The sequence below is a fragment of the Motacilla alba genome, chromosome 1 (genome assembly GCF_015832195.1).
Source record: "Motacilla alba alba isolate MOTALB_02 chromosome 1, Motacilla_alba_V1.0_pri, whole genome shotgun sequence".
In the NCBI taxonomy this organism is placed as follows: Eukaryota; Metazoa; Chordata; class Aves; order Passeriformes; family Motacillidae; genus Motacilla; species Motacilla alba.
This window is the reverse complement of record NC_052016.1, coordinates 83,253,779-83,274,646: the sequence shown is the minus strand read 5'-3', so window position 1 is coordinate 83,274,646 and position 20,868 is coordinate 83,253,779. Positions and strand designations below refer to the sequence as shown.

Below are 20,868 nucleotides of genomic sequence, written 5' to 3'. Positions count from 1 at the left end.
ATTTAGCTGAAGTAATTGCTGAGAAGGAACTTATATTTATAGGTTAAAACGGCACATCCATCAACTCAGATAAAAGCAGATTCAAGACTTACTAAGGGGAAACTCACTTATGGGATAGACTACATGAAAGTGGAAAAATATGGTCATGGCAGCCAAATGACTCTTCCAGCAGTCTAACATACTTGTTTAGGACCAGGCCATTGCAGAAAATAGTTCAATAGGTTGGTTTTTAACTGCAATGGAGACATGATTATGCTGATGCAACCAGATTCGGAAATTTCTCCACTGTGAAAAAAAATGGATGTTATAACATCTTTTGTTCTGTTTTTTTGAGTTTTCCTCCACTTGTGAATGAGCAATCTCTGCAGGTATCAATTAGTATGTTTTTAAAATGGAGCAGATGCAGCATTTACTTCTTGACTCGAAGCAGGAACCAAAGGTGTTGGTACTGACAGCCTTGTCGGAAAATTGTGAAGGCTCTCAAAACATGCTTGTTTTGGCCAAGATTGAAATGAGTGTTTATATGTTATGACTGAATATGACTACCTGAATTACCTCAGGGAGAATGACAATGAGAATAAAGTAAATGTATGCTATGACTAAGTCTTGGATGTGAGAAACAATGCACAAAATGTAAAAATTTTGCCTGAGAAACAATCAACATGTTGCTGAGTACTGAATTTGGCACTATATTGTTCAAATACCAAAAAGGTGTCACTGGAGAATTACAAAGATATTTCAATAAAGGGACATCCTGTCTCAGCTATTAAAAGCAGAAATCCAAGGTGAATTTACTACACCATGAGTTCTGCTAGAGGCAACCTTCAGGGAACATTACTCTAATCTGGGTAGACCCAGCCTGCAAGGTCTATTCTTAAGAGGTACTGATGTTGTCTTGGGAGGCATCTCAGGCAGCTCAGGCTGATAGTTTAGCACTCTCTGTGATGTAGTTTGTGGAAGGTACTCTGTAAGGATGGCTGCAGGTGTTAGATGATGAATCTATGGAAACTGGTTTTGATGATCAGCAGTCCTTGTCTTCTCTTGGAGAAGGGAAAGTTTGGGCATATTTAGAGCACATAGATCCTTCCAGCAGCCTTGGTGTGTGACCTTCTATACCATTGCTCTTTTTTGACAAGCATCTCCAGTTGTCACACCTGTCAGGAATGGGGTTTTCCCTGAGGCAAAATAAGGACCTTGTGTGGCTGTCATTAAGGGACATGACAGGTGTGCAAGATGGGCAGCCAAGAAGCCTAGAGATTTGTGGTCAGACTTCCTGGACAGCCAGTGCTGAATATAAACTGCTGAGAAATACCAAGAAAACAGAGAAAGATTGTAGCCTCAGCATGAATTGGAGGATTTTAACATAACACTAGCACATGTTTAATGTGATCTGTGCTAGAAGAATCGACTGTAATCATCACATAAACAAGAAAAGCTAATGGCTTAGGAACAGAGATGCTCCATTTTATGCAGTGAGAGATACTGGGATGTGTCTGAGTCTGAATGTCCTTGGTCAGCAGGACAAAGATAGAAGAGGGACACGTGGTATCTCTTTAATTCTCTGTCTCAGTATTGACGTGCAGCTATCAAAAGAGGAAGACTGAGGGTATGTGTCTTCTAAGGAAATGAAATACAAGGAGTGAACTCAAGCAATAAGCCTTGACTTTCTGCTCTGATTAATTGTTAAGTCACTGGCTTTTCTTGGGCTTTTGGAATAGGGCAATTTTGTATAACTGCTATTTGAAACAGGAGCGCTGGATTTTGTATTAAATAAGCTCTGGGTCTTCTGCCTGCAGAGAGGATGATGTAAGTGAGAGCTCCTTGAGGAAGAAACCTTTTGTTTTCATATTTCCCACTCATTTTAAAAGAAAAAACAACGTTATATAACATGGCAGAAAATTCTACTGAATACAGCATAGTCTTTTCCCAGACTCAACCGGGTTTTTAGATAGAAAAGGCTGCATGTCAGCAGTGAGAAACAATCTATGTGTATGTGGGTGTTGCAGGCATAATATTATTAGTGCATCATCATTTTTCCACTGTGAAAAGGCACTAACTGACTTGTGGAAAAATAGCTATGATTCCTAGTCACCACATTTTTCAGTAGGTGCAGTCAAATAAAAGGTACAAAATTGTCTGAAGAATGAGAAAACAGAAAAGATCATGATTTCAACACCCCACTTGCAGCTTTCTGAGTGGCATCTCGGATTAATTGACGAGAGTGGCTTTTCTCCCACATTAGGTCTGCAGTTGCATTCCATGCACCCCACTACATCTGGTGAGGTGTCTGTCATTTCCACTGAAGCTCCAAGTGGTCAATATGTATAAGGGGGAAAAAATTAGATGACAAAGGATGGATCAAAGTCTGCTTGTATTCATCTTTGCAAGTCTGACCTGGCATAGAAGAGGACAGCACTATTCCCAAAGCCTTTGCCTTTTTATAAAAGGGTAAAGCATTTCCATGTTACATGAAAAAGATGGCTATAACCTAGGAGATAAAGGAAATCACATTTAATGAGAATAATGGTCTACAGAGAATATACAAAGGTCCGTCAAGGATAGACAGCTCTGTTATCTATGAAAATATAATGAAATAAATTTTGCTGATATAATTTCTTTTCTGTTCTACAGGATCCAAAAAAATATTATCTAAGGTTTCTCTTAGAGGAAAAACTATTGCATTGCAAATGGCATTGCTATTAATCTTTACAGCAAGTAAAATATTTGTGAGGGACAGGAGAAACAGTCTGCTCTGCTATGAACAAGTAGTGAGATGAGCTCATGCCAAAACATCATTGGACTCTGGCAGGGGATGCAGCTTTCCAGCAAATGGAAAAACTGTGAAAACCAAACAGTAAAAAGGAAAAAAGTAAAAAGTCAAAAGGAAAACAAAATACACCTGGGCCTGGGGTGAGTTTTAAGTGAAAATATTTTTTGTTTCTTTTTTGAGGTAAGGGCTGAGTTTGCTGAAGCTAACCTTTAATTCCCAAAATATTTGAGAGAACTTGGCTGTTAAACACCTTGATGACTGGTGCCAGAATAAAGTCTCATCCTGCAGGATGTAGACTGCTTTTAAAATCCAAGGAACATCATATAGGTTGAAAGAAAAAGGCATATTGAAGGAAACTCTTAGCAACCTGCAGCTCTGGGGCCATAAAAAGCATCTAATTTTGGGTTGACAGGAAGAATGTAAACCTCAGGATCCTGCTTTTTGTCCCCACTTTTTTTTTTTTTTTTCCCAGCTACAGCAGCTTCTTTCCAAGCAGTGGAAAATCACTGACTTAGATGGCAGTCTGGCCAGCACCTGACTGACTGCTGGGAGTTAAATGGGAGACAGAAGCTCCTAATGCAGATAGCTTGGCAAACTGTTGACTTTAGAATTTCAGCCACAGTGCGCTGATGAATATTAAGGCAAAGCCATTAATTGTTGACTATTGGCTCAACAGCACCTGCTACTGAATTTGAAGGATCTTATTAACAGGGGGTTCGGAGGTGGTGGTGACCTGTGTATACACACACACATTAAAAATGGAAAGGAGGCAGCCGGTATCATTAGCTCTGTTTATCTTTGTGTCAGAATCCAGACAAAACTCTATCAAACTGAGGTCTGGTAATCAGAGACCGGCCAATGTAGTATTTCCCTAGAGTGGCTATTAAAGGAGGTCAAATGGAACATTTTGTGTATTCACCTCAAACACATTGTGCTCAGTCTGACCTAGATAAATCAAAATGTGTTTGGAAGTTAATATGGAGAATCACAGATGAGACACGAGTGGAAGTTACCAAGTATACTCTGCAGGATAATGCTTACAGAGTTACCACTGTTTTTCAGAATGCTCTATTTTCCTTAAATCTCTTACAGCTATTACTTTGAAGTTTAATAAATGGTAGCTTTCTCCCTTCCACTTCCTTTTGAAAAGTTCTAGCTTGTTTAACTAGTTTAAGAAGGAATTCAAAGCCAGTCTGGTGAGCTGTTGAACAAGCAAAAGTAATTTCTGGTGGTCTGGACAATCTTTCTTAAAGTCTAGACAGAAAAATTGGTGGAGATGTTTTTCCCCCCACTTGTGACATTCAATAACAGAGAAGGCACGACTGACACAGTACCTTTGCTGACACCTGCATGCTGTTCTCTTGCATGTTCATGATGGCTTCAGAAATCTTGACATCAATAGGATCCATGACTGATTCAATGTTGAATGGTCCCTCTAATCTCTCGGCTACCAGAAGCATAGCATCTGTTAAAACACAAAGCAGCCATTCCCTTAAAGAAGGGATACCTTTGGGTTCCTCAGGCAGACCAGCACTGCCAGCTGTAGGTGTGGATACTGAGCACTCCTCAGCAGGAGCCTGGGGGAATGTGTGGCAGCAGCACTGTGAAGCCTGCAGGGCAGCTTCCCAGCTGTCAAAAATATCTTCCCCTACTGATGCCACCACAGAAAGAGGAATAAAGACTTTAAAAGTTAGATTAATATTAGTTGCCATAGCATTATCAAGCTTTGGGGTAAAATTCTTTTACTACACAGCTTCTCGAAGCAGCCAGTGCTTTGGAGTGCACTTATGTAATCTCCCTCCCAAGAAAAAGCAAGATGATAGAAATGAATCCTTGGGGTACGTTCTTAGAATTTGTGTTAGATGATGTAAATTTTGATATGATCTATCGGGGTGTTATAATTAAAGCAGCTGTTCTTTCTGACCTTAATGATCTCATTTTCTTGCAATATGAACAGCAGATGAATATTGGATTTCTGCCATAGTATATAGGTATAAACCATGTTTGCCTTACTACATTTTCAAAACATGGCTGTAAGTTGTATCTAGAAACATATCTTGTTTGCATGTTTTGGATTAAAACAAAAAAGTTTGCTTAACTTTCAGTAGAGCCCCTCTGAAAAATAATTTAATCTTTTGATGTTCATTAACAAGTGAAAAACAAGCAATTGAACAGGAGTTCATGGCAAGAAAGAAGGTTTTGCCATGAACCAGATATATTTGTCTATACACAGACACAAATTTATTATAATTTATGTGGCAATAGCCATGTGATAAACTGGGTTCACAGTTGAATATCCTTTGAACAGCATATGAACAGGAACCTTGTCTCCCATGTTAGATATAAAGTTTTCAACAACTAATTAGCTTTAAGCAGCTGATGCTTGTAACCTTAACACAATAAACAAAAATCTCCACATGCTCACCAGATTTAAGCTCCAGAAAGTAACGAGCAGACTTCCTTCTGAAACAGACCCATGCCTGCTTTGCTGTTTTAAGCACCAGTCCCACAGCAGCTTTGTGGAGAAGGCATGGAGCTCCCCATAGATCTGACAGCAATGCTTGTTAGCTTTACACTTGGCTGCAAGTCACAGAGGTTTGTTCCAAGATGGACATCTTCTCCTTTTCCATAAAAGCACAAGCGCATGGAGGTATGGGAAAAAGGGGCTGGTGTCTCACTCTAGCAGTTGAGATAAACACGTCCATGCACAGCTCACCCAAGGACTGCATTAAGTTGTTTATATGCTGTCAGTGCATACCCAGAAATCCCACTGAAACTGGAATTGCTTGGTGGGTAGCACCAAAGCACTTTTGCAAATTTACATCTAATATTTCACAGTACTTTTAGGCTGGAAAGAGTGTAATGCCAGTTATGTGGACTGAGGTGTATAGCACTTGTTGCTAACTGTGAGAAATGGACAGATGATAGGAAATTGGTTTCAAGCAGAGGTTTTATTTTGCCTGCGCCTTATTTAAAAATTCTGTAGTTTATAGCCTTTCCAGTGGGAAGTGGCGAAAATAGAAACTACCTCGGATAGAGAAAACAGTTTTCATACACACAAAGACACTCACCTATGTACACACATGCACACACACAGATTACAGCAATAAGTTTGCAGTTTTTCCAAATGCAAAAAAAAAAAAATACAAAGAGAATTTGTTAGTGTGGACTCCCATGAAGTATTTTCTTCCTCATGTTCCGAATGACTTCTATAAAACATTTACGATTCAGTACCTTGTGAGCAATATGATCAGCTTAAATCCTAGGTGCCATGACCAGCACCAGGCCTTGTTATGGCACAGGTCTTGGTGGCTGGATTTTGGTAGTTTACTTCAGGAATAAGGTTAAGATTAGGGTTACTGCATAAAACAGTCAAAAGGCAGATTTTGGGGTCTTTTGTGGTTTTTTTTTTTTTTTTTTTGTTTGGTTTGGTTTTTTGTTTGTTTTGTTTTTCTGGATTTGTTTTGTTTTGTTTAGTTTTGGTTTTTTTGGTAGGAGTAGACTACATTTTAAGTTAAGGACAGGTGCCTCTTTATATGAATCCACTTTATTTTGGCAACTAGAAGGTTGGAAAAGTCTAGTGCTAAGTCCTAGTATGTATTCAGGGACTGTGCTGAAGCAGAGTTCTGTAAATACATAATTGCTGGAGATCTCTTGTGAGATTGGGTGTTGGCTCCAGCCTACTTGCTGCTTCTTCTGATGGCATGGGACAATAGTTCTGAATTAAACCTTGAAGTGAAATCTCAGCTATGTGGCAGAAAAGTGCACCACCTTTAACTAAACAAGAACCACAGTGTTAATTTAAGAACAGCTTTTCCTCAAGGAAAGTGCCTTCAACTCCAAAATGAATATCTGTAGGAGATGCAAACTAAAAATCTGTTCCTGGCTTAGAGAGTTTGTATCTATAGAAAGATACCCTTTAGGTAATCAGCTTCTATTTTCTGAACCTTAACCCTATTCATAGACAGTCTTTATATAAACATATATGTTTATATCTATCTATATCTATATCTATATCTATATCTATCTATATCTATATCTATATCTATATCTATATCTATATCTATATCTATATCTATATCTATCTATATCTATATCTATATCTATATCTATATATCTATCTATATATCTGTCTACTAGTCAGTGTTAAGGAAGAGAGAAAAGGCTGAGGAATGTGGATAATTCCTGGCTGCCAAAGGTGAGCTTTTTGTTATGTTGAGTTCTTTCTTTGATATGGTATGGTATAGGTCTGATGATGCTTTCAAGAGCTGGGGTTCAAGTTAGGTTAGAGTCAAGTTTACATTTCAATCATATGGGCTATAGCTTTATTGCTTTACATAAAGGAAAGGAAGAAAGTAAGAGAAAATAAAAGAAAACAAAAGGAGAGAGAAAAATCAAACAGTAAATCCCTGCTTGTCCATATTCTTTAATTTCTGTCTCCTCCTCTGGCTTGGAATGAATCTGGACCACTCCAGGTAGCTATTCATAACTTAAGTCTGTGGAGCAGTGAGAGGCTATGAGCCAACAGTGACACTTGACATTACAGCCTTGTGATCTTTTATTTAATTATATCTTAAAGATATGCCTGGGGAGCATGGGCTGAAGGGAAAAATATGACAGGTACATCTTTATATCAGCAGTTTGTATTTTTGTTTTGGGGTTAGGATGTGAGATAGAACTAATGCTGAAGTAGAGGCCTATACAGGGATATATTTGAAGAGGAAGAGTCTGAGAAATGGATTAAATGTTGTGACAAGAGATGCTTGAAGGGCTGAAGTAAAACAAATTCCTCCTTCAGCATTATTTCTGAGGCTGACCCAAGTTGTGCTTCCAGTTAATTCTCAATTTAGAGATCAGCTCAGACAAGAAATCTTGGACAATTGCACAGTTCAGATGAGTTCTTGCACAAATGGAAAATTGATGTTTGAGGATTCATTTTTATTTCAGTTCCAGCAGCTTTGTGGGGCTGTGGCTGACTTAGCAGTGACCAGGCTGCTGGGTTATTCTTGTCTCCTTCTGGTAGGAGTACTACAAGCTCAGTCTAGCAAAAGAGGATGAACAAGTGGCTATTCTATGAATGCCAAAATTGTTTCCTTAGCTTCTGTCTGACTGTGCTCTTCCTTCTACCCTTTTTCTAACCATTATGCTGCTCCTGACTAAATAAAACATATCCAGATGATATCTGACAGCCACAGACTGAGAGAAGCCTGGAAGAACAAGGTAGTCTTATAATTGGATGTTGTTAATGAATGTTCAGGCCCCTTGGGATCAAACTCACTTCTGTATTTAACTAGCTTGATACTAGAAATTTTTTGTTAGGCCTCAGATTTAAATTAAGACTGAATTTTTCATCCATAACATTGATTTCTATGAAGAAACACTGTATAGTGTTTAAGGTGAATTGCTCTCTTGGAAAATATTTCCTCAGGTCATTAGGTTGAGTTCTCTTTTTTGCCAACCCTAACTCTCACTACAGTGATAAACTTTACTATTCACTTGTACAGTTCCATATCAGCACATATATACCAGCTACCCTGTGCAATTAAGTGAAGTGGAAGCTGTTAGGTTGAATACAGTGAAAATCAGATGAAATGTAATAAGCTGAGATTTATGACAGGACAGTCAAAACATTGCAATGGTCCTCACCAGACTGTAGCTCTTCAAATCTCTAATTGTGTATCAACAAACACAACACTGCTGTCCCAAGTCCTTTTTTTTTTTCCTTCTAAAATGTTATGAATATTACTACATGAGAAACTGGAAAGATTTCAATATGAAGTTCAGAAAATCTAGATGGTTTAGTCTTGAAATCCTAATTCTCAAGAACAGACCCTTGAACTGAAAAGCCTAATTGAGTTCAGTGTAAATCTGAGTGGGCTTAATAATTTCTCAATCACCTCAAATAGTAGATATTGGGAACTTAATTATTGTTTGTGCTATAAAAAAATCTGAAAACTGGATGATTGACTCACCTGTTTTTTTATGTTGTTAATATACTTGGACTGTATAGTTCAATTACATATGTTCTTTATTTTTTCTCTTTTGTATTTTTCCAAATCTGCTTTCTTAGGTTCAGTATGTCTTCTTTCTCCATATACTATAGCATCTGGCAAAAAGCTGGCATCTGGCTGCCAGCTGGGGTGAGTGGATCAGGAACTCGATTTAGGTAAGTCATTCTTGTGCTGTGGGTAGTCAGGGACTTGGAAACAATAGATGTGATTAATTGCTCACTTGAGGACACAGGCTTGCCAGTGGTCCTGAGAAAGTGCAGAGCATATGGCACACCCGGGTCACCATCAGTGCTGCTGCTCTCAGCCTCTCCTGGATGCTGAAAACAGGGGTGGGGACCTTCCTGATGCAGTAACCCCTCAAAGGCTACTGAAGGCGTAGGGTGTGGTCCAAGGGCCGCCAACATGTCTCTGCCAGCTGAGCACAGCAGCTCTCTTTAACTTCCTTATGTTCTGTTTTCCATATCAAGAAAAAACACAGGTATTTGTCAATGGCTTTTAGAAGGACCTTGTTTCATTTTAAGCAGTATTTAAGAAAGGGATCCTAAAGAATTTTTTTGTTTGCTTTATAGGTTTTTTTTAAGGTTTTATAGTGTCATTTTTATGAGAAGCACAGGAGAAAACTGGTCATCATGCTAAGTGATTTATTGTATAACTTAAACATTCAGAAGACCAGGTGTGAATTTCAAGATATGCAAGTACTTTATGAGCCCTAGGCATCTACAGGCAAAATAATGGATAGACTAACAATACAAATAGACAATAATCTGCCTCTGGTTCCTTGGAAAAAGCCACCCTCCTATAATCCTGATACCAAAAGTGATGTGTTCCTGTTTGTGTTACATTTCTTTCAGGGCAGTTTCCCAGAAAACTTCCTAGTGAACTCCAGATTGAAATAAAAGGAGCAGGGAAAGTGAAACTGATGTATGAGACTTCTGACAAGTTATAACCCCCTCTAAACTAGGCTGAAATACAAAGTTCTGGCAAGAACCATCAGTGCCCCCTTTTTCTTGCCCTCTTTCTATCATCCAGAAAATACAAAGAAGCTCTGATAGGGAAAATTTGGGAGGCTGATAAGGAAAGGCATTTTTAGGGTCTCTGTTAATTTGGCTGTGACATCTGTTTTTCCTTTCATGCACATTGTTGCTCTTCTACTTCAAAATTATCAGTGAGATTCCAGCAGTGGCTGAGCTTCCCCCAGGGGAATCCAAGAGAGAATCTATGTATGAAGTCTATAAATGTTGTTTCTTTGTCACCCTGATTTTCTAAGACTTTGCTAAGCCTTCTGATGTTTGCATTCTTGTTACGAACTTTCTCACACACAGTTCTGTAAACAACTTATGTTTTGCATTCTTTCATGGAGGAGGAGAGAATTGATGGACTCTTGGTCTGTCCGGTGTCATTGGAGAGGTGGCACTGTCACCCTCCAATCCACTGTCACTTTTGGAAAACTATAAATGTTGGAGTCAGAAAATAAAGGTCCCTCTTTTTGTTCACCTGGAGAGCAGCAGTGTCCGTGGCGTCTTTTCGTGTCGTATTACGACAGTTTCTTCATGGAAACTAAGAATGGTAAAATACTAAATTGCGTGTCCTTCACAAAACTGCAAAGTATATTTTGTTTTGGGGAAAAAAAGGAGGAAGATCTTATTTTAAATTCCCCATTAAGAGTTCTCTATTTTTCTTCTAGGTATGTGGTCTTACACTTATTCATGGGGAACTGCAAAGTGCTTGTTCCCAAAACTGCTGGTGAACAAAGGTAAGGGTAAGTTTTTGTTTGTGAAACTTCAAAGGATTTGTCTATGGACAAGACCATGGATTGCAGATTAAATAGTTGTAAACAGAGTGAGAAAGCTGTTGCAGTTGTCTGTGACCTTGAGAGTGGCAATGACTGTTTTGGGATAGGATATAATTGTTGATATGCTGGGCTGCAAGGCAGGGATCATTTGGTAGCTTCCCAACTTTCTGACCAAGGGCAAGGGGAGGCAGGAGTCTGGTTTGTATTTACTAGGTCATGCAGGTAAAACTCAGTGAGTTTTCCATCATGACACTAAATATAAATAGTGATCATAAAATCTTTAGAGCATTAGATGGTAAACTAATGAAACAAATTAAAAACTAAAAATTGAAAAGTGAAATATGGGTACATATTGACTTTTTACAAATATAATATCAGTGGAAATATATCCCTGTAATAATCTGCCAAAACTTTTACTGCTAGATTATGATTTACTAAAAAAATTCAAGAAGAGGAAAGTAAATCTCTACCTCACATCTAAGGGAGGTATAAGAACACTTCTCAGGAAAACAGAATAAGGCATGAGAGAGATGCCAAAACTGCTGTTTTCCTTAGGATCCACAGTCCCTTTTTCAAATTATTATTCGTATTAGAATTCTATATGGTTCTATCCTGATGAGGCTAAACTGACACATTACAGATTTCCTGTCTGAGTATCAATAAGCTCCACATACACTTCATACTATATAATAATAACATTATAATTTTCTACATCCTGCTTTATTTTATTTTTTTGTGGTTTTGTGGGGTTTTTGTTTGTTCATTTTTGGTTTTTGCTTTCTTTTGTTTCATGGGAGAAGGCATTTTCCTTGAAAATTTTGTTGCACTTGTACAGAGGGAATCTCAATATTTTTATTTGGATATTCAGCTAACAGCAACCAGTTAAGCTTCTCTCTGGAGATATGCAGGCAAATGATGTGTCAGTCCTTGCATGAGAAACTGCTGGATGTGGGGTGAGATTTTTCTGGAGGGGAAAATTATCAGCATACGAAGCTGAAGCTGAACAAAACAGGGAGCAGTGGGGAAAATATATCTGGAGTGGGTTGTTTACATGGGAGAAAACAAGGGCGAAGAAAGATGGATTAAGGTGAGCTAAGGAACAACCATGGGAAAATAGGTGGAAGAGGGCATATGAAAGAGGCCATCTGGAAAAACCTCTGGTCAGCAAACTTGTCAGAGTCTTGATCACTGCAGTCTGCTCTATATCCTTATTAATCTCTATTCTTAACCATTTTCTGTTTGAGAATCACAGCATGGTTGTGCAGAATATTCTGTGTGTGTCTGTGTGTGTAAAAAATGAAGCTCGCAAGCTTCAAGCCAATGACCCTGTGAGTAGGAGACCAGCAGCAGGTAAGACCTGAGGTTTCTGCTGGACACTTGGTTTAGTCTGGGTGCAGAGTCTGGACAGTCTTGAGGTCCAGGCTGTGGTTCAAGACAGTGTGTGTATGAGTAAAGGGGTCTGCAGGCAGCTCCCAAATGAACTGCCACAGGGGCAGTCTGACAGAGATCCATTCACCCTCTTATCCCTTCTGAGCCTATAATTTCTGCATGGAGAAATGATTGAGCATGGAGTTCTTCAAAGGAGTAATGCAGAAGGATGCATTCCTGAAGGTGTCTAACTGTACACAGTACAACCAAGGCATAGAAAACTCCATTCCAATTTATTTTCTGGCTGTAAGCAGTCTCAAAATTTTACCTGCTGGAAAAACACTTTAACTACCTCTGCTATTCTAAAGTTCCCAATATCTCTCTTTTTAAAGTTATTTCTATGGAATATAGAAATATTGGCTAGTCTGAACTGAAAGATTGGTATTTAAGGCACACAGTCAAAAAGTAGTGAATCCAGTTTTCTGGCTTATGCTTGAAGGGCTGGTGTCTGAAGAATGATGTAATGAAATTATATCACAAGTTCTTTCAGGAGGGACTGGAATCCAGAATTGTCCTTGCCAGGTTAATTACCAGCTAATTAAAAGGCAAACTTTAAAAATGAGTGTAGAGAATCAGATCCAGTTGTTTATTATCTATGTTTTAATTACAAGAATGTACAGATTTAAGAATTAAAATGTGGTTTTTGATATTTCTGATCAGCTATGTAGCCATGTCAGTTCATGGCAGTATCACTTAGTCTTCCTTCAAAATAAAAAGGAAAAAAAGAAGTCAATATTATGAATAAACTAAAGGGATATTTAATTATTCCTGTTGGGATTGTATCTGTCTCTTAGGTAGAGCAGATCAAGAAATTATGATATATGGATGAAGAGTTATTGACACACAATTGTCATCTTTTTGCATCTGATAGAAACAAAATGAGTTTTGTTGGGTGAACTGCAGTTTTTGAGTATTTCAGATACCATATGTTTTTCTTCCACATATTGAAAAAAATTACTATATAAAATTGTTCTCCTTCTATGTCTTTCTATTACTTTGAGGAATTCTAAATAGTTTACACACTGTTATTAGATCGTGTCTTGTTTTTGTTCATGTATGCAAAAAGAAAATAGCAAAGACTAGGCAAAATGGTCATTTTTGTCTACTGTCCTTATTCTTCCACTACCTATAGTAGCTGAATGCAAGACGTTCTTCTGAACTGGAATTTTAGCTAACATTATGTCTAAATGTTTGACATGCATCAATTAATAAAACATAATACATTCCTAAAACCTTAGTCTTGTTGCTTTTTCCATATGCCAAGAGAGGTTTAAATGGTCTCATTGTCAGCCACAGAAAATGTTAGTAAATAAGAGAACCCCCACTGATGCATGCCTGTATGCTACCTTCTGTAGTTAATTTAAATTTGTATTAACATAGACCAGTGTGCATAATTCTTTTAAAATAGGTGGAGTTTGGAACACTGAAAAAAGTCCATCTTTCTGACTCTTTCTTGATGATATAGGCTGAAATGGTTGAAAAGAACAAATCATAGCCTGAAATTTCCTACTACATTTAAATGTATCCTTAGTAAAAATCTCCTGGGTACATAGTTTGCATTATCATTATACAGTCAAAGACATTAGAACCTCAAAGATCTTTTCAACCATTCCAAAGCCCATGCAGAGTTACAACCCTAGATATAAATTCCTAGGTATAAAATCCCTAGAGCTCTGTGCAGAAAAATTTTAAAATAGCTTTGCTATATTTTTCTGGCATTTTTTAATGAAAGCTATTTCACTGTCTGCCATACATCACTATCAGAATATTTGTCCAGCTGTGCGGTGTATTTTTTCTGCTGCTTAATTTAACTCAACTATTTCTAATAAGCTGCTTCATATAACCTTAACCAGTTTGATTATTTATTCTTTGTTAAATCCCTCAGAAATATGTAGATATTTATCACATCCTTTAGTTTGTGCTTGTTCATATTTTCCATGTTATTTTCTTATTCTGTTTTCACAAGTGATTTCCTCAGGTCTTTTCCTGTTTGCTTTATTTCCTTTAAAAGAATTCTCTAGTATTGTGGTGCCTAGAACTAATTAAACTTTTAGAGTTGGATCTCATTAATTTTGTTTTGCAGAGGTCCTTTTTGTTCCATATGTCTGACTCAGAAAACTTCCTTGATTCCCTTGATGCATCTGATTTCCTCATCCCCTTCATCACAACTGATTTATAATTCATATTTCCCATGTCAGTCCTGACACATTTTTCAAATGTCTACTTATATTCAGAAATTACAGTGAATATAATTTCTACATTATTTTTTATTTCCTTCCCCACTTCTAATTCTAAATTTTGTGCAGTAGAGATTTTTCCAACCTTGGCAGAATTTATGATACCTTTTTTAACACATAATTAATGACCTGTCCATTATCTCTTCTGGAAAATTGATACATATTTTACTTTCATAAAAAGTTTGTTTCAAAAACTTTTAGTTATTTAAAGAATAACTTCACCCTTTACAGTGTCTAATCTACACACAGCATAGAATCTTGTCTTAGCATCTTATAGTATGGATTGGATTGGAAGGGACCTTAAAAATCATCAAATTCCAACCCCCCGCCATGGGCAGGGACACCTTTCACTTGACCAGGTTTCTCAGAGCCCCATCCAGCCTGGCCTTGAACACTCCCAGAGATGCAACATCTACCATTGCTTTGGGCAAACTGTTCCAGTGCCTCACCACCCTCACAGTCAAGATTTTTTTCCTAATATCTAACTAAACCTACTTTCTCTCAGTTTGAAGCTACATCCCCTAGTCCTGATGCTTCATGCTCTTGTAAAAAGTTTTTTTCCACCTTTCATAATCTTTCTACTACTTAGTGTGGTGGTATCTATGACTTTAATGTCTTCTGCAAAAATCCAGTTTTAAACCTAACAGACTGATGTTCCTATTGGCAGTTCACTGCCTTATGAAAGGACATTGGTCATCAATCTCTTTTTTTCTTTGCTACGAATAATTTTTTCTGCTTCACAGTCTTTGTATGTGACTAGACGTAATGCATCTTCAGTGCTGCATTATCAATGAATTTTTAGCCATTTTTTCGGTTAAAAGGGTCCAGTGGATGAACAGCTAGATGATGAAAATCTTGGAGATAACTTCTGCTGCAGAGACATTTTTAACAGACTACACAGGACCCCAGCCAAGACTTCCTTGTTGTTATCTTTTCAATAAAATGGGACTGGGAGTAAACAGTAAGGTGAAAATGAACACTAGTGTTACTGTTCAAGAGAGTAAATATGACCTAGAAAATGAGAGAAGGATGCCATGATACTGAGTGGCTGAGCAATAAAATAGAATCAACTGATGAGTATAAGAAAAAAAAAATAAATCCTGATATCGTTTAGGCAATGAAGGGTTTTGAGATGGCCATTGTCACTCAAAACCAAGCTTTTCAGTTTATGCTACCATAACGTCTTAGCAATCATCAGAAAACCTCACATTGAATATTTGGAGAATAACTGGAGAAGGAAAAGAGCACCAAAGAAAATAGGTTTATGGTTACAAATAATCTACAGTAAAATAACATCATGGATAGCGCATTGCAGAAGTGATAAATGAAATCTTTAAGATACGACACAAACCATAATCTAACATCATACAGTCCTGAATTAGAAGAATTACCAGAGGATGCCACAGTGGCTGGCCAAATTGTGGGTCACATGAGGGTGTCTTAATGTTCAGTGCTTATTCCAGTACAGGAAAAGAGATGTGGAATACAAAAGTAGTGGATCACATTTTATTAATTTCTTGAAGTTACAATAATGATAATTTGTTAATTCCAAGTATATATGGCAAATTCCTCAGTGTTATCATCTTTTCAGAGAATAACTGGATGATCCTCAGTTTCTTTGGTAAATTCAACCTTTATTTCCTCTGAATCAAAGAAAATCATTGTCCATGTTTCATGTGGGAAGCCACAGTTGCTATTAAAGTCTGAAATGCATATTTCCCAGGTACCAGTGCCAGGCTTTTGAACAGACATCCTACGAGTAACATCTTTCCTGCTACTTTGTCAGTAAGATGACTTTATGCCTTTCCTTGCCATAAATAAACAATCAGCCTATGACCATCTTTGCTGGCATGAATCCATCCCAATGGAGCAGCTCTTAGGGAGGTGTCACACACAGTTGCACAGACAAAATTGATTTTTGCCTTTCATTTTATTGATTAATATGGAAATGTACTGCGGATATCTCATTGCATTTAAAAGCCTGCCACTATGCAGAGAATTTTGAGATACCTAATAGCATTTTCTCCCAGCAAGTCTCAATGCAGCCAATAAAAACCATGAGTTTTTTTCCCCCCACTGATAAATGTTTGAATCCCAAATGACTGCATACATCAAGGCTGTCGCAAATCAATGCTGTTGGCATGACTAATCTATTTATTGTTTTGACATTCCTCTTGAAAGGAAAGAGCAATTTCTCTATGTTTGCCTAGCTGCACTAACTATAATATTGGGATGAAACAGAACTAATCAATAGAATTGGGGCAACGTTGTAAAAAAATCCTACACTTGAGTTCCTTAATTCTTCCAAGTTATCTGTGTCCTGATCTTTTAGAGGATTGGGAGATCAAGAGTAAAAATGTTTGTCCAGTCTAGAGAAGGTCAAAGTACTATAAAAAGTTAATGGTCATCACAAGGCCACTTGTCTGATATGCTGTAATCATCATAAATAATAATACACAACAGTGTTTTGCAGAAAATAAAAAGTGTGTTCCCACTAAAAATTTCACAGCAGGAAAAAAATGCTTTTAATAAAGGCTGAAAAATTAAAAAATGGAACATTTTCCACAGAAAGACTGCTGTCTGGCTATACATTGCTGAGGCTTCCAGACCAGTAGCCAGGGAACCATTGTATTAATTGTCCCTCTGAAATTTTTGATTATCTAAAACAAACATTTCCCAAAAGAAAACAACAAAAATTCATCCAACAGCTCCTGTTTCATCCAGTGGGGATTTATGATTATGCATTAACTCTTTTTCCCTGTAAGACTGATGTATGCTATAAAAATGGACTATGAAGTGTAGGGAGGTATAGGAATGTTTTGGGATAGACTTCCTATAACTTTGAGTTTTAACGTGTTCTTTCCATTATAAGCACTTAGTACAACAGTACTCCCTGGCTCCCTGAACACCAAATGTGGAGATGTCAGCACTGGAGGCCTCTGGAGAGATATTCCAGCCTCCCAGTTTACTTAGGGGTTAAGTTTGCTGTGAATTTTTTCATAATGCATCCCCTCTTTAGGAGGCTAAAGCAGTAGCTTTGGGCATTCGAGCCTCTGCACTGCTCTGCCCCACCCTCCTTTTCCAACTGAGCTCCTCCTCTGCCTCTGGTCTGTGCTGGGGACCCACCTTCACGAAATTCCTAGTCTTTGTGTGCATCCACTGAATCCAGCTCCTCTTCTTACTAGATTTCATGGGGGCTACCACCTCCCAAAAACTCATTTCCTCTCAAACCACGACATTAGAATAACAAATGTTGATGAAATTCTGCTATCACTAACCCAGCTCTAGCCCTGGGATATGAACACTGATTTAATGGCATTTCTTCTCGGTCCTTCCAGACATAAGCAAGAAGAGGGTGCAGATCTAGTGGCACATTAAAGAAGAAATGTTAGGCTCTGTCCTATGCTGTTGTACCCACAGTTTATTGCTGTAAAGAAATAACACTAACTTCAGATTTTCTGAATGTGATAGTGTAAACCCAAAAGTGTAACCTCTCAATGCTATGTTTTAAAGAAGACATTAGGTTTATTATTAATACTTATATCTGCCAAGAATAGGACATGACCCAAGGCCTATAAAGTCATAAAGCATCTTTTCAACAATTTGTTTTGGAGAAGACTCTTCATTCCTGTTCTCAGATTTTTATGAAAATATCCAGGTTTTTTCCTGATGGCTGAGTGTATGGAAGGAAATAACTATTATTCCCATTTCTGCACTGATATTGGTGGACATTACTGTACAGAAATGAGCATGTTTTGGCACAACAGGACTAGGTGGTAATGAAGTTGATGATTTTGTTCCTATTAAACACAATAAGCCATGCCAGTTTTGGCTCTGTTCAAAATATGGGTGAAAAAAAAAATCAATGTTTGTATGTTTGTCAAAGGGAAAAGGATGGTATCTATGGCGCAAATTGTTTTCCATGGTTTCAGAAGAGAAAAAAAGGTGAGAAGACAGAAAAAAGAACAGCAAACACTCTTCTAAAAGTTGAAACAAAAATGACTGCTTTCTTAAAATCCTGTTTACATGTATCATATTTTTCAATAAAAAATTAGGAAAAATGACATCATCTGACAGTGATATATGCTGCACTGTACACTGGATTCTATGTGCTCTCTGGGGAAATCTTTTCACAGACACTTAACATTGCTGATATTCAGTCACTAAAAAAGGCCTTCAAAGTCAAGTGTGTTCTGCTTCAGTTAAAGGAAAATTTATTTTTTGTCCTCACTATTTCCCACGTGCTCTATATAGAAAGATAAGAGCTAACAATATAAATAATGATTATTAACTTGGTAGTATCATGTTCCTCTACCAACCAGGAAGGAAAACCAACAGGCTTTTGTAATATTTACATCAGCCTAGCAACATTTTTTCACCTAAAGCAGGCAGACACCATTTGTATATCCCACCCTCAGGTGGGGTCTCTGCACTTGTGAGACCCAGCCTGGAGCACTGTATCCAGATCTGGGGCTCCCAACATAAGGAAGGCCTGGGCCTGTTGGGGTGGGTCCAGATGAAAGCCATGAAGTTGTGGTTAATCTTGGAGAAGAGAAGGCTACAGTTAGACCTTAGAGCAGCTTTCCAGTACCTAAAGGGGCCTGCAAGAAAGCTGGAGAGGAAATTTTCACAAGGGGATGTCATGACTGGACAAGGAGTCATGGCTTTGAACTGAACAGGAGTTGGTTTAGAATAGATATTAGGAAGAAATGTTTCCTATTAGGAAACAAGGGTAGTGAGGCACTGGAACATGTTGCCCAGAGAAGCTGTGGATGTTCCATGCCTGGAAGTGTTCAAGGGCAGGTTGGATGGGGCCCTGATCACCCTGGTTAAGTGAGAGGTGTCCTTGCCTATTGCAGGGACATTGGAACTAAGTGGTCTTTAAGGTCCCTTCCAAAACAAACCATTTTATTATTCTATTATATTTTCTTTGGAAAAGCAAGTTAGACAACTTCCCATTTCAAAAGTGAGTTGCACAAATGGAACTAGAACACACCTGTCCTTTTGGTGATATTTACTCAAACCATGGAACTGAAATATTTACTTTGATATTTCAAACATTTCTCTCTCTCTCTCTCTATGGAAACATAATAGACAATAAATTCAACTTACCCTTGTCCTAACTTTATTGCTTAACTTTTAAAATTTGTTTATTTTTTCTGCAAATATTTGTGTGCTTAATGTTAGTTTACACAAACATCTGTAGAGGCGTTCCCATTCGTGGACAAATTATTGTGTCTGTGATTTAGATGAGTTTGTTCAGCCTTGTCACATGCCCAAGACCACAGTTTCTTGATGGAAATGAGGCAGAAAAATTTTACTAAAAACATCAGTCACTTAGATGTAAAAAAGACAATATATGAAAAGACAGTACTTACTTTTTTGTTTGATAAGAATGAATCTCACTAATTTAAAATGGAAAAGGGTCTGGCAGAGAAAGAATATGAAAAATTTCCATACCTCTATTACATCTCTTACTACAAAGCTTTTCCTTCCTTCATTCCTATTGGAAGGCTAGAATATCTAATCAAGGACTGGAAATACATTTGCTGTGAGCTAAGTGGCCGGTTACAAAAAAAAAAAAATGGTAATGCCAGATTTCCATATGTCTATAACTCATACTTGTGGTTTCCTTTTAGTGTAAATGGTTCAGTAGAACTGAAAATTGTCATCTGTTTATAAAAGCTGTTCTTTGAAATGTAGTGAATAAAGACTGCAGTCACAACGTGATGGCACTACTTCTGGATAGCTGCCTGAAGGAACAACAAGGAACACAGGAGTGTTCTTGTGTCTCCTCAGGCACTTTCTCCTGTCCTTCTGCTATCCTGGATGCATGAAGCAGTCTGGATATCTATACAGTGTAGTGAAAAAGAGGACTTGGATATGCATGGAGTAGGACAACTTCCAAGAGAGTTCAAAAATGAGAAAGCAGTGTCAGAAGACAGGCCAACTGTGCTGCTCAGCTCAAGATACAGGCACAAAACCCCTTTAAGTCAACTGAAAAAAGGGCTTATTCTCCTCTACACCACTGAGGACAAAATTTCATCCCGCTCTGTGCCAGCACTGATGCCCATGGAATAGAGAGACAGATTCAGGGAGGGATGGAGCTGATTGGAAACAATCTCGGGTTCATTTTCAGCATTTTGTGATCTGCCGCAGAGCAGACAAAAAGATGATGGGAATGGGAAGAAGCTTGCCTTACAGAAGGCAGCTTGCATTAGAGTGGCTTTTACCGTGTTCAGAGTGGTTCTGCCATCTCTGTCAGGTTCTCAGGTGGCTCTCAGCAGCCCAGGTGTTTGCAGGAAGAGGTGCCTGCAGGCCTGGACCATGGGTGCACTCAGCAGCACGCTGGGTGGGTTGGAAGGCTCTGAGCACGTCAGTGCTACTGACTTCCTCTGTAGCACCAAGCACAGCTCTGGAAAAGGATGTACATGCCGTGGGGAGAAGCATTTCCAGAAGGATATAGTGGGGACAGCATGATGGAGAGAGGTTGCTGTGCTGAAGCTCCAATGTAGAGGATGCCATGGTGCTGGAAACAGCAGCCAAAGCCAGAACTGTTATGGCAATGTGAATCAGCAGCAAAAGGGAAGCCACAGCAAAGGGTTGACAGAATGGCACCAGGGCAATGTG

The 20,868-nt window shown here is 38.2% G+C and overlaps 1 protein-coding gene across 1 annotated transcript in view; it reads right to left on the bottom strand.

The window, feature by feature from the left end:
• The window catches only part of GPC6 (glypican 6), a gene marked incomplete at its 5' end in the record, with an annotated part of 732,861 nt that overhangs the window by 78,394 nt on the left and 633,599 nt on the right, over positions 1-20,868 (bottom strand). Inside the window, one exon of the mRNA XM_038143686.1 lies at positions 4,105-4,235. Within this exon, the coding sequence (XP_037999614.1) occupies positions 4,105-4,235 (131 nt within the window). The remainder of the gene's footprint in view (positions 1-4,104; positions 4,236-20,868) is intronic.